At 42.1% G+C, this 12,195-nt stretch overlaps 2 protein-coding genes and 1 long non-coding RNA gene across 3 annotated transcripts; 2 read left to right on the forward strand and 1 right to left on the reverse strand.

The window, feature by feature from the left end:
• Positions 1-123: 123 nt before the first annotated feature.
• LOC136194581 (putative helicase mov-10-B.1) lies at positions 124-5,721 on the forward strand. The gene is made up of 14 exons (XM_065983766.1): positions 124-170; positions 314-1,751; positions 1,801-2,467; positions 2,529-3,008; positions 3,073-3,325; positions 3,382-3,521; positions 3,580-3,750; positions 3,810-3,957; positions 4,018-4,178; positions 4,229-4,332; positions 4,393-4,999; positions 5,046-5,228; positions 5,281-5,369; positions 5,423-5,721. The coding sequence occupies exons 9-14, from the start codon at positions 4,131-4,133 to the stop codon at positions 5,604-5,606; spliced, it is 1,215 nt and encodes a 404-aa protein (XP_065839838.1). The 5' UTR covers positions 124-170; positions 314-1,751; positions 1,801-2,467; positions 2,529-3,008; positions 3,073-3,325; positions 3,382-3,521; positions 3,580-3,750; positions 3,810-3,957; positions 4,018-4,130; the 3' UTR covers positions 5,607-5,721.
• A 471-nt stretch (positions 5,722-6,192) lies between these two features.
• On the forward strand, positions 6,193-7,082 carry LOC136194780 (uncharacterized). The gene is made up of 5 exons (XR_010671713.1): positions 6,193-6,263; positions 6,325-6,490; positions 6,557-6,787; positions 6,844-6,897; positions 6,948-7,082. It is a non-coding gene; the product is annotated as an uncharacterized lncRNA (long non-coding RNA).
• A 587-nt stretch (positions 7,083-7,669) lies between these two features.
• LOC136194777 (uncharacterized) lies at positions 7,670-12,120 on the reverse strand. The gene is made up of 19 exons (XM_065984023.1): positions 12,109-12,120; positions 11,978-12,049; positions 11,870-11,929; positions 11,566-11,637; positions 11,446-11,517; positions 11,290-11,379; positions 11,171-11,239; positions 11,043-11,114; positions 10,910-10,993; positions 10,788-10,859; positions 10,663-10,734; positions 10,534-10,602; positions 10,412-10,483; positions 10,288-10,359; positions 10,164-10,241; positions 10,057-10,113; positions 9,803-10,005; positions 8,029-9,744; positions 7,670-7,975 (listed from the first exon to the last, which is right to left on the reverse strand). The coding sequence occupies exons 5-19, from the start codon at positions 11,448-11,450 to the stop codon at positions 7,824-7,826; spliced, it is 2,883 nt and encodes a 960-aa protein (XP_065840095.1). The 5' UTR covers positions 11,451-11,517; positions 11,566-11,637; positions 11,870-11,929; positions 11,978-12,049; positions 12,109-12,120; the 3' UTR covers positions 7,670-7,823.
• Between the last annotated feature and the right edge of the window lie 75 nt (positions 12,121-12,195).

Consider the following 12,195-nt stretch of genomic DNA (forward strand, 5'->3'; position numbering starts at 1 on the left):
ATACCGTCTAGTTCTTAATTGTATAACCATAACACTGATGCCAGACAGCTGAAAACCTGTACATTCATTTCAACATCAATTGGATTAGTCGAGGCACGTGATCCGTAGATCGACGTTTGTTGTCGATTTGCTTTCGGGATTGTTTCTCCGCTCACTCTTTACGCAGAAAGGTTAGCACTTATAGTAGACGTTTTTGTCTGGCAACATTTGGTGACGCGGGTCCCTTTGGGCGAAAGTCTTTTCACTTGTACACTTACCTACTTGTACCTACATATTGTTGCACTCCCTCCCATCATCAGTACTTATGCGTTAGATCCGGCACAGTTTAGCACGGGCGATGGCGTCGTCACGGTCGTGGGAGGGAGAAGCGGTTGAGGCCAAAATTCGACATCGCCGTTTCTCATACAGCGAAACTGATAGAAGATGGAACAATTTTAGATATTCTGCTTGCTAAAAACGTATTGTCTTCTTGCCAATATGAAAAGCGGAGGTCATCTATTCCACAGGAAGCAGCCAGAGCATTGCTCCTCGATCTCAAAATTGGCACCAAATTTGACACTTTTCTCGCCATTCTACCTGACGTAGAAGGAGCAGAAGAGCTACTCAGCGAGCTTACTGAAGGGCTAGCGCCTTCAAGAAGTGACTCTGACTCTGATCGAGTCTGATATGACTCTGACCATGATGAAAAGGAAGGACGGACCATCTTAACTGTTTCCGTGCTGAAAAAGTATATACGAACGTGTGTATAAAAAGCACAGGCACAGCTTTCGGAGCACAATAAAAAAGGCGTTCTTAAAAGTGTATCACAAACGAGTGAAAGTGGACGAAACGTATCCAAAGAAATTGTACAGATCTGATTCTGACATAGCTATCACAGACACAGTGGTTTTCAGAATAGTTTTTCCCAATTTAAGAAATCGCCGAGTATTTGAGCCCCATCGCCAAAGCACCGTTCGGGAGGTAGCTGGAGTGATGCGCATTCCTGAAGACCAGGTTGAAATCTTTGTTTCTGACGGCTCGTGCATTTTATTAATAACTGTACCGGGCAATGGATTCATTTGCTTTGTGGCAGCTCTAGAGCTTTCTAGCAACCTTTCTTTTCTTTGCGGCGTCGATGATAAATTCATTGTAAGAACTTCCAGACGGACTATTTGAAATATACGAATCAACGCGAGCATTAGCCAAGCGTCATTCTTGCAAGTGAGAGATACAAAATAGAAAATTACTGCTTGCTAAGGAATCGAATGGCAACGCTTTCTACTAGAGCCTTGGAAGCAGAGTCAGATCACTGTTGCCTTCCATTTCAGGCGGCTAGAGATCTGGAGAAGCAAACCAAGTCTAATAGGACACAAATCCGATCTGTGCAAGGGAAAAGTAAATTGAAGTGGAATCAAGCGGTATTGGGCGACGCAGACGATGACTTTGAGGAAATTCGAAAAATTGTTCGCGAAATTGAAGACAGTGATATTATATGAAAGTTCTCCTTTGCCAAAGCAATTTCACAATTCTACGCTATGATGTGCAAATCGTTACTATTTTACACTTTTTCATTCAACTTCGATGTACAAAAGCAATGGGTCTAAGAAAATTTGGAACTCTCTTTTAACTACAGTTGCTTGGGACACATCGACTTCGGAAAAGTCTCTGTTTTTAGCAAAAATGAAGCCATAATCCGCAAGCTAGCTGTAGACTTTGCCATTTTGTGGAGTCACGTGATGTTTGAAAACGCCTGCGAAGGGGAATCAAATAAGGTGCCCTTATATAGTAGGCATAGTATTGATTGCCTAAACGTGACGTTAGAAACCTTGTCGCCGTATTTCAGTCCCTCGTTTGCTGCACATCAAGTAATTCTACTTGGTGACAAGCCCAATAAACCGAGTTGGGGATTTGCGCAATGCAAATTCTCTACTTGGGGAAAATCCCTGGCGTCAATGAGTACATTGAGCAGAGGATAATTGTATGCATTGAGTAAATTCTAGGTGTAAAGGTCAATGTTTGGGAAGCTTCGCCGTTGTGCGCGTTTGTTTCGTACGCGAGAACTGCATTTCAGAGTGTGAGCTATGCCGAATCGTGACCGTTATTTTGAAAGGATGATGAAGGAATCCAAGCGCGATCAACTGGAAGCAGAAGCGAAGCTTTTTCACGACTTTCTCTTGCAGTCGGAGGCTCTTCCTCTTGGACGCAGCGTCCCGCGTGCAAAACTGACGAAACTATTTAAGAAATTTTGCTCTTCGCGTTACTTGGAACCAGAAATGACGTTTGAAAAATACGTCTTAGTTATGGTTCATTTTGTAGGAGGCCTCAAAGTACGCGGAAAGTTTTCATCCTTCAAAATTTGCCCCTGGCCTCCGAGCATGGCCCATGAAGAACTGGTCGATCACTACTTAGAGAAAAGAGAAAAGTGCTCTGGATCTTACAAAACGCTGATAAGCTCACTCCTACGCCAAAGCAATGACAAAATTCTACGGTATGATGTACAAATCTCAGTTATGTTACATGGTACTTTTATCTGTTTGCAAATATTCTAGAAAAGCAATGGCTCTAAAAAAGTTTGATGTTGAACTGTCTTTTGACTACGGTGATTTGGGAAGCATCGACTTTGGAAAAGTCCCTATTTCTAGCAAGAAGGAAGCCGTAATCCGCATTATGAATACGTCCGACGAACATGCAGTTAGGCTACTGAATTGTATCACCACCAACGCAGCTGGGGCGTTTACTCTCGAGACGGACTTGAAAATTGGAACAGATGAAGGCAGTGTAGAAATTGAGGCTCAAGGACAGTACTCGGTATCATTAGTATTTTCTCCTACTTCCGTCAGCGTACACGCAACCCAGGTAGTCTTTGAGCTACGTGACAGTCAGTTTGGAAGAAATTTCGATATGCTCTGCTACGCAAGGGGAAGCGTTTCAAGTTTTGAAATGGTTTTCTCACAAGTATTTGTACCCAGAACGCCACTTCGGCGGCCTCGCGGCCAATTTGAAATTATCCATGGTATTAAACCACCGAGGTGAATTAATTTTATGGAGCTCTTTCAGACTTTTTAATTGTAGGGTTTTTATTTTATTTCATAGACCCGACCACGCCCTTCCTTTGAGCTATTTGGGAGAGTACAAAATTCCAAAGCGTTTTAATGAGCATATCTCTCACGGCAGACCAAAAGAATAGTTTGAGAAATTGCTTACGAAAACACTAGGTGCAGTTAACTATAGGGAAAAACTGCAAAGTCTGCTCTGGGCTGAAGAGCGACAGATGCATATTGACATAAAAAAATATGACAGAAAGGAGAGAATGGAATTAGTCGACAGAGGTCTTTTCAAACTAGAGGTTGAATTTTGTACATTTAATTTCGAGGTTTTTGCAGACCTTTTACTTTGCTTTAGGTCAAGGGTCTTGCAGAAAATCGTCCGTCATTAGTCAGAGGCGATCACATTACTGTCATTGTTGAAGGATCGCAGAGACGATACGTCGGGTACGTTCATGACGTGGATCTGGAGCACGTGAAACTGAAATTTCACGGCAGGTATAATAATTAGATCTAATTAATTGTTAATTTGATCGCCGCATGCAACTTTCTTTAGCTTTCAAGACAGGGAGTTCCTTTCAGGAAAAAGATTTTATATTACGTTCTCGTTTCATCGTGTTCCAATGAGAGTGATGCACAAAGCTGTCTGCAATTCTAACCATATCCTTCCGACCGTGCTCTTTCCCAAAGCTGTTATGGAGTCGTTTCAGGTACAAAGGATAGAACGGTAAGAAGATCGGTTTCTATAGTACACATTCTGCGGTATAAAAGTATTGATTATGCCAGTTTTTATGACAAAGAATTGGAGTCCAACGCAGAACAGAGAAAAGCCGTCGAAAACATCGTCAGTGGAACGTCACGATCGGCTCCGTATATCATCTTCGGTCCTCCGGGTACAGGAAAAACAAAAACTACCGTGGAAACCATCAAGCAGGTTATGAGCAATTTATTGGTGTGATGCAACTAATTCTAACATGTACGGCCCGGCGCGCAGGTTTTACAAAAAGTCCTTACGTCAGAGTCTTGGCCTGTGCACCATCAAACAGCGCAGCTGATCTCATCTGTGAAAACGTCTTGAATCACGTTGACGTTCGACACGTGTTTCGTATGAACGCTGAAGGAAGGAAAAAATTAGGAATGTCTAAAAAAGTTATGGTAAGTTGAGCTATGACGCATTTTTTGCAAGTGAACAAGCTCTACTCAAGGAAGTATCTTGTTATGACTACTACACAAGCTCTTTCAAATTTCCTGGCAAACAAGAACTGAGTAGCCACAGGGTTATTACCACTACCCTTGTCACAGCTGGCAGGTTAGGAAAAAAATTTGTTTGGGCTATACATTATTTCAAATACAATCGATTAATGGGTAGATTCGTCTCTGCAAAAATTGGAGAAACATTTTTCTCTCACATCTTCATTGACGAGGCCGGCTATGCAACCGAACCAGAGACTTTGATACCTTTATTAGGTCTACTAAACGACAGCAGTCAGCTTGTCTTAGCTGGGGATCCTAAGCAACTCGGGCCCATTCTCAGATCAGCTATTGCTACGACGTATGGTTTGCAGTTGTCGCTGTTGGAACGTCTCATGACTACGAAGTCTCTTCCTTACATCCGAAAAGAAGAACGTCCTCATTACAATGATCGACTCGTAACAATGCTTGTCAACAACTACAGATCGTATCCTGAAATCATCTTGGTTTCCAACGAGCTGTTTTACAACAATGAGCTAAAATGTAGAGCAGATGAAAGAGTTCGATCCTGCTTTTGCAAATGGAAGCATTTACCTAAAAAGGACTTTCCTGTTGTCTTTGATGACGTAATCGGAAAAGACATGAGGAAAGCCGACAGTCCTTCTTTTTATAATCCCGCTGAGATTATTAAAATTGTCGAGTGGGTCGATCGCCTTCTGAATGACGCTAAAGGAATCGGTGTAAGGGCAGAGGACATTGGAATTATTTCTCCTTACAGAAAACAGGCAAATCTTTTCACGTACAAAATTAGTGGCTTTAATGGTTTTATAGGTTCAAGAAACAAGAATTGAAATTCGAAAAAAGCTTGGACTGCGAGATGAAATCAAAGTTGGAACAGTTGAAGAATTTCAGGGTCAGGAGAGGCTTGTTATAATTATTTCGACGGTAAGAAGCGATGAAAAATATCTCGATGACGACGCCTACTTTAAACTCGGCTTTGTCAAAAGTCCCAAGGTAAGCCAAATTTTTTCACGTCTCATCTCAAGTGCATTTCGTGTGATGTTAGAGATTTAATGTTGCAATTACTAGAGCCAAGGCGCTACTCATCGTCGTTGGCAATCCGTTCTTGCTGAAGTTCGACAATTCCTGGAACAGGTGATAGCATTCTTTATTTAAAAGTGCAAATTTTAATTAATGCAATTTTTTAGGTTTATGACACACGTGTTTGAGAGAGGAGGCTTTTGTGGCAACACTGACTTCCTTCCTTCTCCCGACTTTGAGTGTCCCGACAGCGACGATCACAACGATGCTATTGCCCAAGGGGCGATAAATGAAGACGAAGGATCGGCGTTCAGTCAGCAAATCGATCTTCCGTGGAAAAGTGACAAATGATAAATTATAAGGTACTACATGTACTGTATGTACTGTATGCTGCTTGTTTGTGCATGGGCTTGTCTGTAGCTGCGATAATTGCGTGTTTTACGTTTATTTTTTGTGTTAGCCTGTACTGTAGAACGTTCAAAATGTATGCATGTAGGCTCAGCTGCGCGGCAGCTGCGCGGCAGCTGCGCGCCTTTCGTAAACGTTCCCGGACTAGGACTTTCATGGCTTCGTACGCCAGTACGCCGTTCACCTCTTGACTGCATCGTGGCAGGAATTGTTATGGACTAGTTCATCGGCTGCAGGAGGAGTGCGTCGCGTCAAAACAGACTTCGGAAGCGCGTGCCGCTGCCGAAGTGCTCTTCAGTGGATGGTAAGGTTTTTTCCGTGAAAAGTAGTAGATGATTTTGTTTTGGAAGGTCTGAAAAGCGTCCTACGGCGGCTCATATAGGAAATATTGTAGTATACGACCCCAGACCGCGTTATGCGGTGCTGGCACCGTCTTCGATTCTTCCGGTCGGCCATCTTGGTTTTGGTACGTCACATCATACCTTTGGCCCCGTATTATGAGGTGCTCGGTTCCTATATAGAGGCGACGACCGCATAACGCGGTCTGGGGTCGTATACTACAATATTTCCGCTCATATATAGCTCATGATGACGATACAGGTTTGGGGGGCCCCCGAAAGGGATCCCACTTTTCTTCGAATATCTGATTCTTTTTCTAAAGACGCGCAAGTTTCCCGCCGACGAAATTGCCACATGAAAACGAATCGAAAAGCGGGAGAGAAGAGAAACAAAAGCAATTGGCCGATCTAGATCGAATTCTAGCGAAGGCGAAGGAAGCTCGCACCACGGATTCTAGAATCCCTTCTCGCACCGTACGAATCACAGAGGTGAAATAACACACGACGAGTTAGCCGAGTGCGATTGGCAGATTGTCTCACACTTTATTTTGTCAGCAAAGGAAACGTCTGAAGGACGCTTACATGCCAGAAAAGAAGTCAGCGGTGAAAAAAGCAGAAAGGCACACGAGCCTCCTTGCAGCTGCAAACGAAGAGAGCGATAAGGCCTAAGAAGTCATGTCCCGCCGTTCTTACGGAGTCCACTGAGGCGGAAGGGACCACAGCACAGCATGATAGAAAAACTGTTGTGAACCAAGAGGCGGACGCGGATTTGCTGATCCATATATGGTGAATTGGGGGCTTGTCGTTCTTGCTCTAGTTTATCTGGTTCAAATGTTTTGTAGGAAAGAAATAAAGATACCAGGCAAGTATCGAAAAACCATTTCTGTCAATCGAAGGCGAGCAAATATTAATATACTTCTCAGTTTTTGATCTTATTAATTAATAGGCTTACCTGTCAGCTTGATGAAGAGTTTTCTGGTTCACGTGACGGAGCGCCATTCATCAGTCAACTAGAACAGACAGTAATAACGCAACAAGATTTTAGTTGTGGGTGAGCCGTCTCTTGATTAGTTTTCTCTCGCTGATCACCGTTCTATATTCTGATCTTTGTGCACTTGGAACCGGCGTCTCCTTCTGTATTGACTTACAGTGGCGTTGAGGTTCAAAAAGGGTTCATTTGGTAAACGAGTGTTTACACTTTTATTCTAGGATCTTGTGAAGTTCTCCGTATTTCTGTTTCAGATCAGGCTCGAACGTCTCCAAAGAGAAGTCAATAAGGGGCTCTCATTTAGTGGTCTTAGTTTATCTAGTAGGATCGATTGCCTAAAATTTTAGATGGCAGTCGAAGTCGTGTCACTCATTTTAGAGGCCAAGGAGAGGTAAAGTAAATATCTATGTCATGCTGGCTCATGTTCAAATTGCTGTTTAGAATGTATCCTCAGCTTTACAATGCAGCGTCGTTTATCTTGCAACCTCACACTGTTCGGCAGTTTCAAAGACATCCACCACCACAGTTAGTGTAGTCAGGGAAACAATGTCACCTTGGGGCGAGCGAAATCGTCCATCCTGTTCATCCTACTGGCCGCTTTCCTCTCTTCCCTCTCATGCCTTTGCTCTAAGTGGGCTCGTCAATCTTGAAGCTGTTGGTCCGCTGCGTTATTTGACTGTTTACTAATGCAGTAAGGGAAATTGTATTGCCAGGCACGACTACAGTCTAACCACAAAAGCTCTGCAAGAAATGAAGTCTGAGTAAAAAAGCCATGTCAACAGACATAAAACAGTCACGTAGTTATGTCTCAAGATCAAGAAGCCTTCTATTTAGCTAAGAGCTGCCTGAATTTATTAGTTCAAGCATTTCTCCATCATTTTCGTTTTCATTGCTATCGTTTTCACGTTGTGCCGATCTACAGCAGGTCAGGCGCCTGCCTCCGCAAAGAAGTTTTCCGATTTTGATCAAGGCTATAATCAGACTTCCTGGAAATGTAATTTATAGTAATCCTCTCCTTTATACGCGAAGTTCGTCTTACCTGCAACCACTAGCAGAAAGATGAAGTTGATTGTCATAACAATAACGTAAAATACGCTTTCGTCTATTATGTTGCTATAACCAGGATCTCTGCTGTCTTGATAATTGATAAGAAACAAAGCTCCCATCGTTACGTTCGTCGCAATTACGCTCAGCGACATCAGTTGGAGCCAGTGCCCAAATGATTGACTTATTGGTTTTAGCTGTGTGTGTAGGACTAAAAATAGAGCGGCGAGAAGGATAGCTAAGGCAAGGCCTGAATGACTGAACTTGCCAAAGAAGCCGATGCCAATTATGAGAGCAAATTTTCGTCCGATTTCTACTACTTCCCAAAACCAAAACCGTTTCTTGTAGTTATTGTCGAGAAATGTAAGGCTTCTGAAGAAATCATTTCTTGTTGTTCCATCACCGAGATTTCCAGCTCGTTGTTTGATTTTTAGCGCAACAAGCAGGAGACAAGGCAACAGAAGTACGTATGCCAGCAGTGTCCAGCACAAGATCCACAGTTCTTTGGATTTCTGGTAGGAGCACTCTACGCTTAAATCTTGTTTCAAAAACCAACTTTTGTACCCTTCGTCAGTATCGTTGCAGTTTCTGAGGCATATTTCTATGCAGGTAAGCTTTTTGTTTGGAAACACCGCCATGATAGACGCTGCTGTTGACGGATAGCTAATAAATAGTATCCACCAGCTGTTTCTAAAGCAGGATGTTCGAGTTTGAGATAATTTGCCTTCCACCTCTGTTAACGATCGGCGTGAGCGAAGTAGAATCTTCCTTTTTATCCCAAAGTACGTCCACAGTATTAACAGTATAAATAGTTGACAGGAAATTTCGAATAGAGGCAAGATCAGTGCGTTTATGCGAAATTTCTCACTGAGACAGATAGGTGTGGCAACAGCTAGCAAGTTCAGCTCAATAACTTTTAGAACGTGTCCCACCGAGAGGAGGGCGCTTGGCCATGGTATGAAGGAAAAAGCTTCGAAAACAGCAGACATCACCTGCACGAATCCCACAATAATTTTCAGAATTGAGCTCATTTGATCCACCAGGGTTTCTCCGTTTTCTGTGTACCTAAGTTTATCCATTGCGTATAGAATAGTTCCTAACAGTATGACCAAAAGACTAATGCCAAACAACTGAAGACCTGTACGCCATTTTTGTGGACAAGGTAGACATTTTTGAAACCAAGAGTAGTAGTAGTAGTCGCACTCGCCGCACAGGACTCCTTTGTATCCTTTGCTGCACATGTTGTCGTCTTTTATTCTTCGCGAACCGTTAGACCCGTTGCAGCTTTCCTCTAGCGGGCAACGGTATATTGTTGGAAGCGCTGCTGTAAAATTGACCGTCGTTTGTAGATAGTGGGTTTCATTTAGGCTTTCAGTGAAATTGACATATTTCGTTTCTTCTTCGGTTTCGTTTTGGCTTCCGAAGGTACTCCATCTCCACCAATAGCCTGGTTTAACACTAAGATAATCGTCTATGCATTCTTCTCCGGCATCATCCGCACACCGATAGCATCCGCCGAAGCGTTGAAGACGATAGTATCCATCTAAACACGAACACGCTTTGTGTCCAGCGGGCTGTCTAGTTTTTGTGCCTTCGGGACACACATGACATTTTGTAGCCGATGTGCCCGGTAGACGGCTAGGATCAACAAACGTTCCGCTAACACACTCTTTGCACTCAATTGAACCAACTTCATCTTGGTAAAATCCACCTATGCGCAGTGCAGTAAGCATGGAATAGTCTGAGAGTGAGCATGTTCTTAGTTATACCTGCAGGGCATGTTTTACAGAAGGAGGAAGACATGCTGGTGAATACAGATTTAGCGCCCACTTGGCACTGCTGACAAGTGAAAACTTTGTCTGGCGAGCTGCAATATGATGTGCATTTACAGGAGAAGCCATTTAATGCCAACAGAAGTGCTGTTGACCAGGGCAACGTGAACACCGAAGGTTCTTGATTGGAGACGCAGGTTCTGAAAAAGAAAGCTAAATACATGAATGTCCATGAAATTACGGTACAGTACAGATTGACTGAGGAAGAGACCATTGGCATATGCTCAATTTGAGTGCATGTTAGGAATCTGAAGTGGGTTACACATATAGGCGAAGAGTTAGTGCAAGCAGCTCTTACATCGTTACATCTTTCGTTTTGTTGGATACAACTAGCGATTTTCGTGACGCCTTTGCTACTGGATTTTGCTGCAGGAATCTAAATTCTCAAATTATTTAATTGTTATATGTGATTGTTTAGTCACATATTCTGAATGTTTTCTAAATTAACGAAGGCATTGTCTTCCACTTCAGAAATGCTATTCTTGATTAAATACCTTTGAAAAGAGTGTACATTGGAGCATCAATTAATAAATTAATGAACCGTACAGATGTTCCAAACGCGTAAGACCAGAAAACGTTGAGGATTTCACCTTAGTCAATTGATTGAAAGTGCAAAATCTAATTAACAGTGCAAACAAGCAATGCTAGAACAAATTTTTAATGGCTACAGGGACGCAAGAGAATTTTGAGTAGATAAAGTGCTGGGAAGATCCGTGAGATAATTGCTGGAAATATCACTAATGGTTGGAGAGATATTTAAATAGATTTTGCACAAAGATCGAAGTTTTCAAACCAACAGGGTGTCCCAAAGTTGAATGTTTTCGAAAAGTTTTGAATCGATTTCCGAAATGTGGTTGCGCTGAAGATATCTAAAGGATCGTCACTCATTCTTTGCAACTTTAAAGAATGTGGATGAGCTTACAAATTCCAAATATTTGTTCCCGGTCTAAATGCACTGCCGTCAATAGTAGTGAGAGAATTGAAAGTCAAGTCTCTAAATAGTAACAACGTATTGCTAAAGGCATACTAAAAATTTTACCTCACAGTTTTGTTTCAACAAGATTGGATTTATATAAAGAGTAAAACGTATTGGCTTCAATGCGTAAAATGCGGTTGTTTGAGAGGCCTCTACAACATCATTTTAACATCTCATTATGTCAATTTTAACTCAGCGCACATTGTTTCTATGCTTGGCACAGAGGCAAACGCTGTTTGAGATACTGTTGTAATTGAATTAAATTCGAAATATCTGCGAACACAGGCAAACGCTAAATTTTGAGTTTACCCGGTAGCAGAAGCATTTACAAAGCCTGGACGCAAGAAGAATTGACTACATTAGCGGGTATTTCAGAAATTTTGTTAAATCCTAAATGTCTAAAGAACTCGAACTGTAGTGCAAGCAGGAAGGAGTAGCCACTTATCACATTATGAGCTTAGGTTGATCACTCGTGCACCGCCCTGCATTTAGGAGGAAATTAGCGGATAGTATAGAAATTTCATTGAGAGATAATTCGCTAGAAAAATCGTTTTAGATTATTTTCGTATCCGTGTCAGAAGTCACCACGCACACAAAGACTTACAGCATTTGCAAATTATTAAGATTCTGAAAAGCACCCGACTCTAATGAATGTATTTTGTTTGATTGCAAGAGTCTAGAAATCTGTTAGTGAGAAATTTGCTGTGTCGATTGCAAAGCTTACACGTGACTTAAAAACTCAAAATTTTTAGCAAAGCCAGTTGAAAGGACTCTAATAGAGTTGTGACGTAGTTCCCTACTCAAAGCGTGTCACTGACACATACTGTAATCTAACGCGATCCCTAATTTGTTAGTTTAATTAACAGAGAGAAGCCAGCCAGTTAGGAGGCCGAAAAGTAGATGTGCAAAGCTTGCTTCCGATCTCCTCGCATATTTGCCTGTGTCAAAAATGGCTCTCTTCTCTGTAGCATCGCGACCGCGGTAGTACCTATATGTATCTATGTGTTTAGCTGAGCAAATTTACTTACACAGATTTTATGCTCTGGGGAAGTTGGAAGACTTTTGTTAGTTTGTTTTGTGTTCCATTGCTACATCAAAAACCGATAATTGTTGTCTCTGTCAAAAAATGGTCTTACATGTGGGTCAAGTTTCTAAAAGGCAAGAAGTAGTCATCATTGATACTTTCGATGGCGTTGTTGTCGAATAGACTATAAAATTTTATATCAGCTCAGCTAGAATCCAATCATTCGATCGCGTCTATGTGTACCGCACAATTCTCTTATCCCGTCAGTGGGGAAAGCTGAAGCTGGCAAGACCCGAAGCCTCGGAAAACGTGAACTGCAATTAATTCGAC

Source organism: Oscarella lobularis, chromosome 13 (assembly GCF_947507565.1).
Source record: "Oscarella lobularis chromosome 13, ooOscLobu1.1, whole genome shotgun sequence".
In the NCBI taxonomy this organism is placed as follows: Eukaryota; Metazoa; Porifera; class Homoscleromorpha; order Homosclerophorida; family Oscarellidae; genus Oscarella; species Oscarella lobularis.

What these genes read in the sequence shown, in the direction of transcription:
- LOC136194777 (XM_065984023.1), bottom strand. An exon ending in CAAAATTCTCTTGCGTCCCT is followed by an intron (nt 10,484 to 10,533) that starts GTAGCCATTAAA and finishes ACTGTTAATTAG; the next exon opens with ATTTTGCACTTTCAATCAAT. An exon ending in GTCTCTTCCTCAGTCAATCT is followed by an intron (nt 10,006 to 10,056) that starts GTACTGTACCGT and finishes TTTCTTTTTCAG; the next exon opens with AACCTGCGTCTCCAATCAAG.
- LOC136194581 (XM_065983766.1), top strand. Translation starts at nt 4,131, where the DNA reads ATGAACGCTGAAGGAAGGAAAAAATTAGGAATGTCTAAAAAAGTTATG. An exon ending in GAATGTCTAAAAAAGTTATG is followed by an intron (nt 4,179 to 4,228) that starts GTAAGTTGAGCT and finishes GCTCTACTCAAG; the next exon opens with GAAGTATCTTGTTATGACTA. An exon ending in TTCGACAATTCCTGGAACAG is followed by an intron (nt 5,370 to 5,422) that starts GTGATAGCATTC and finishes GCAATTTTTTAG; the next exon opens with GTTTATGACACACGTGTTTG.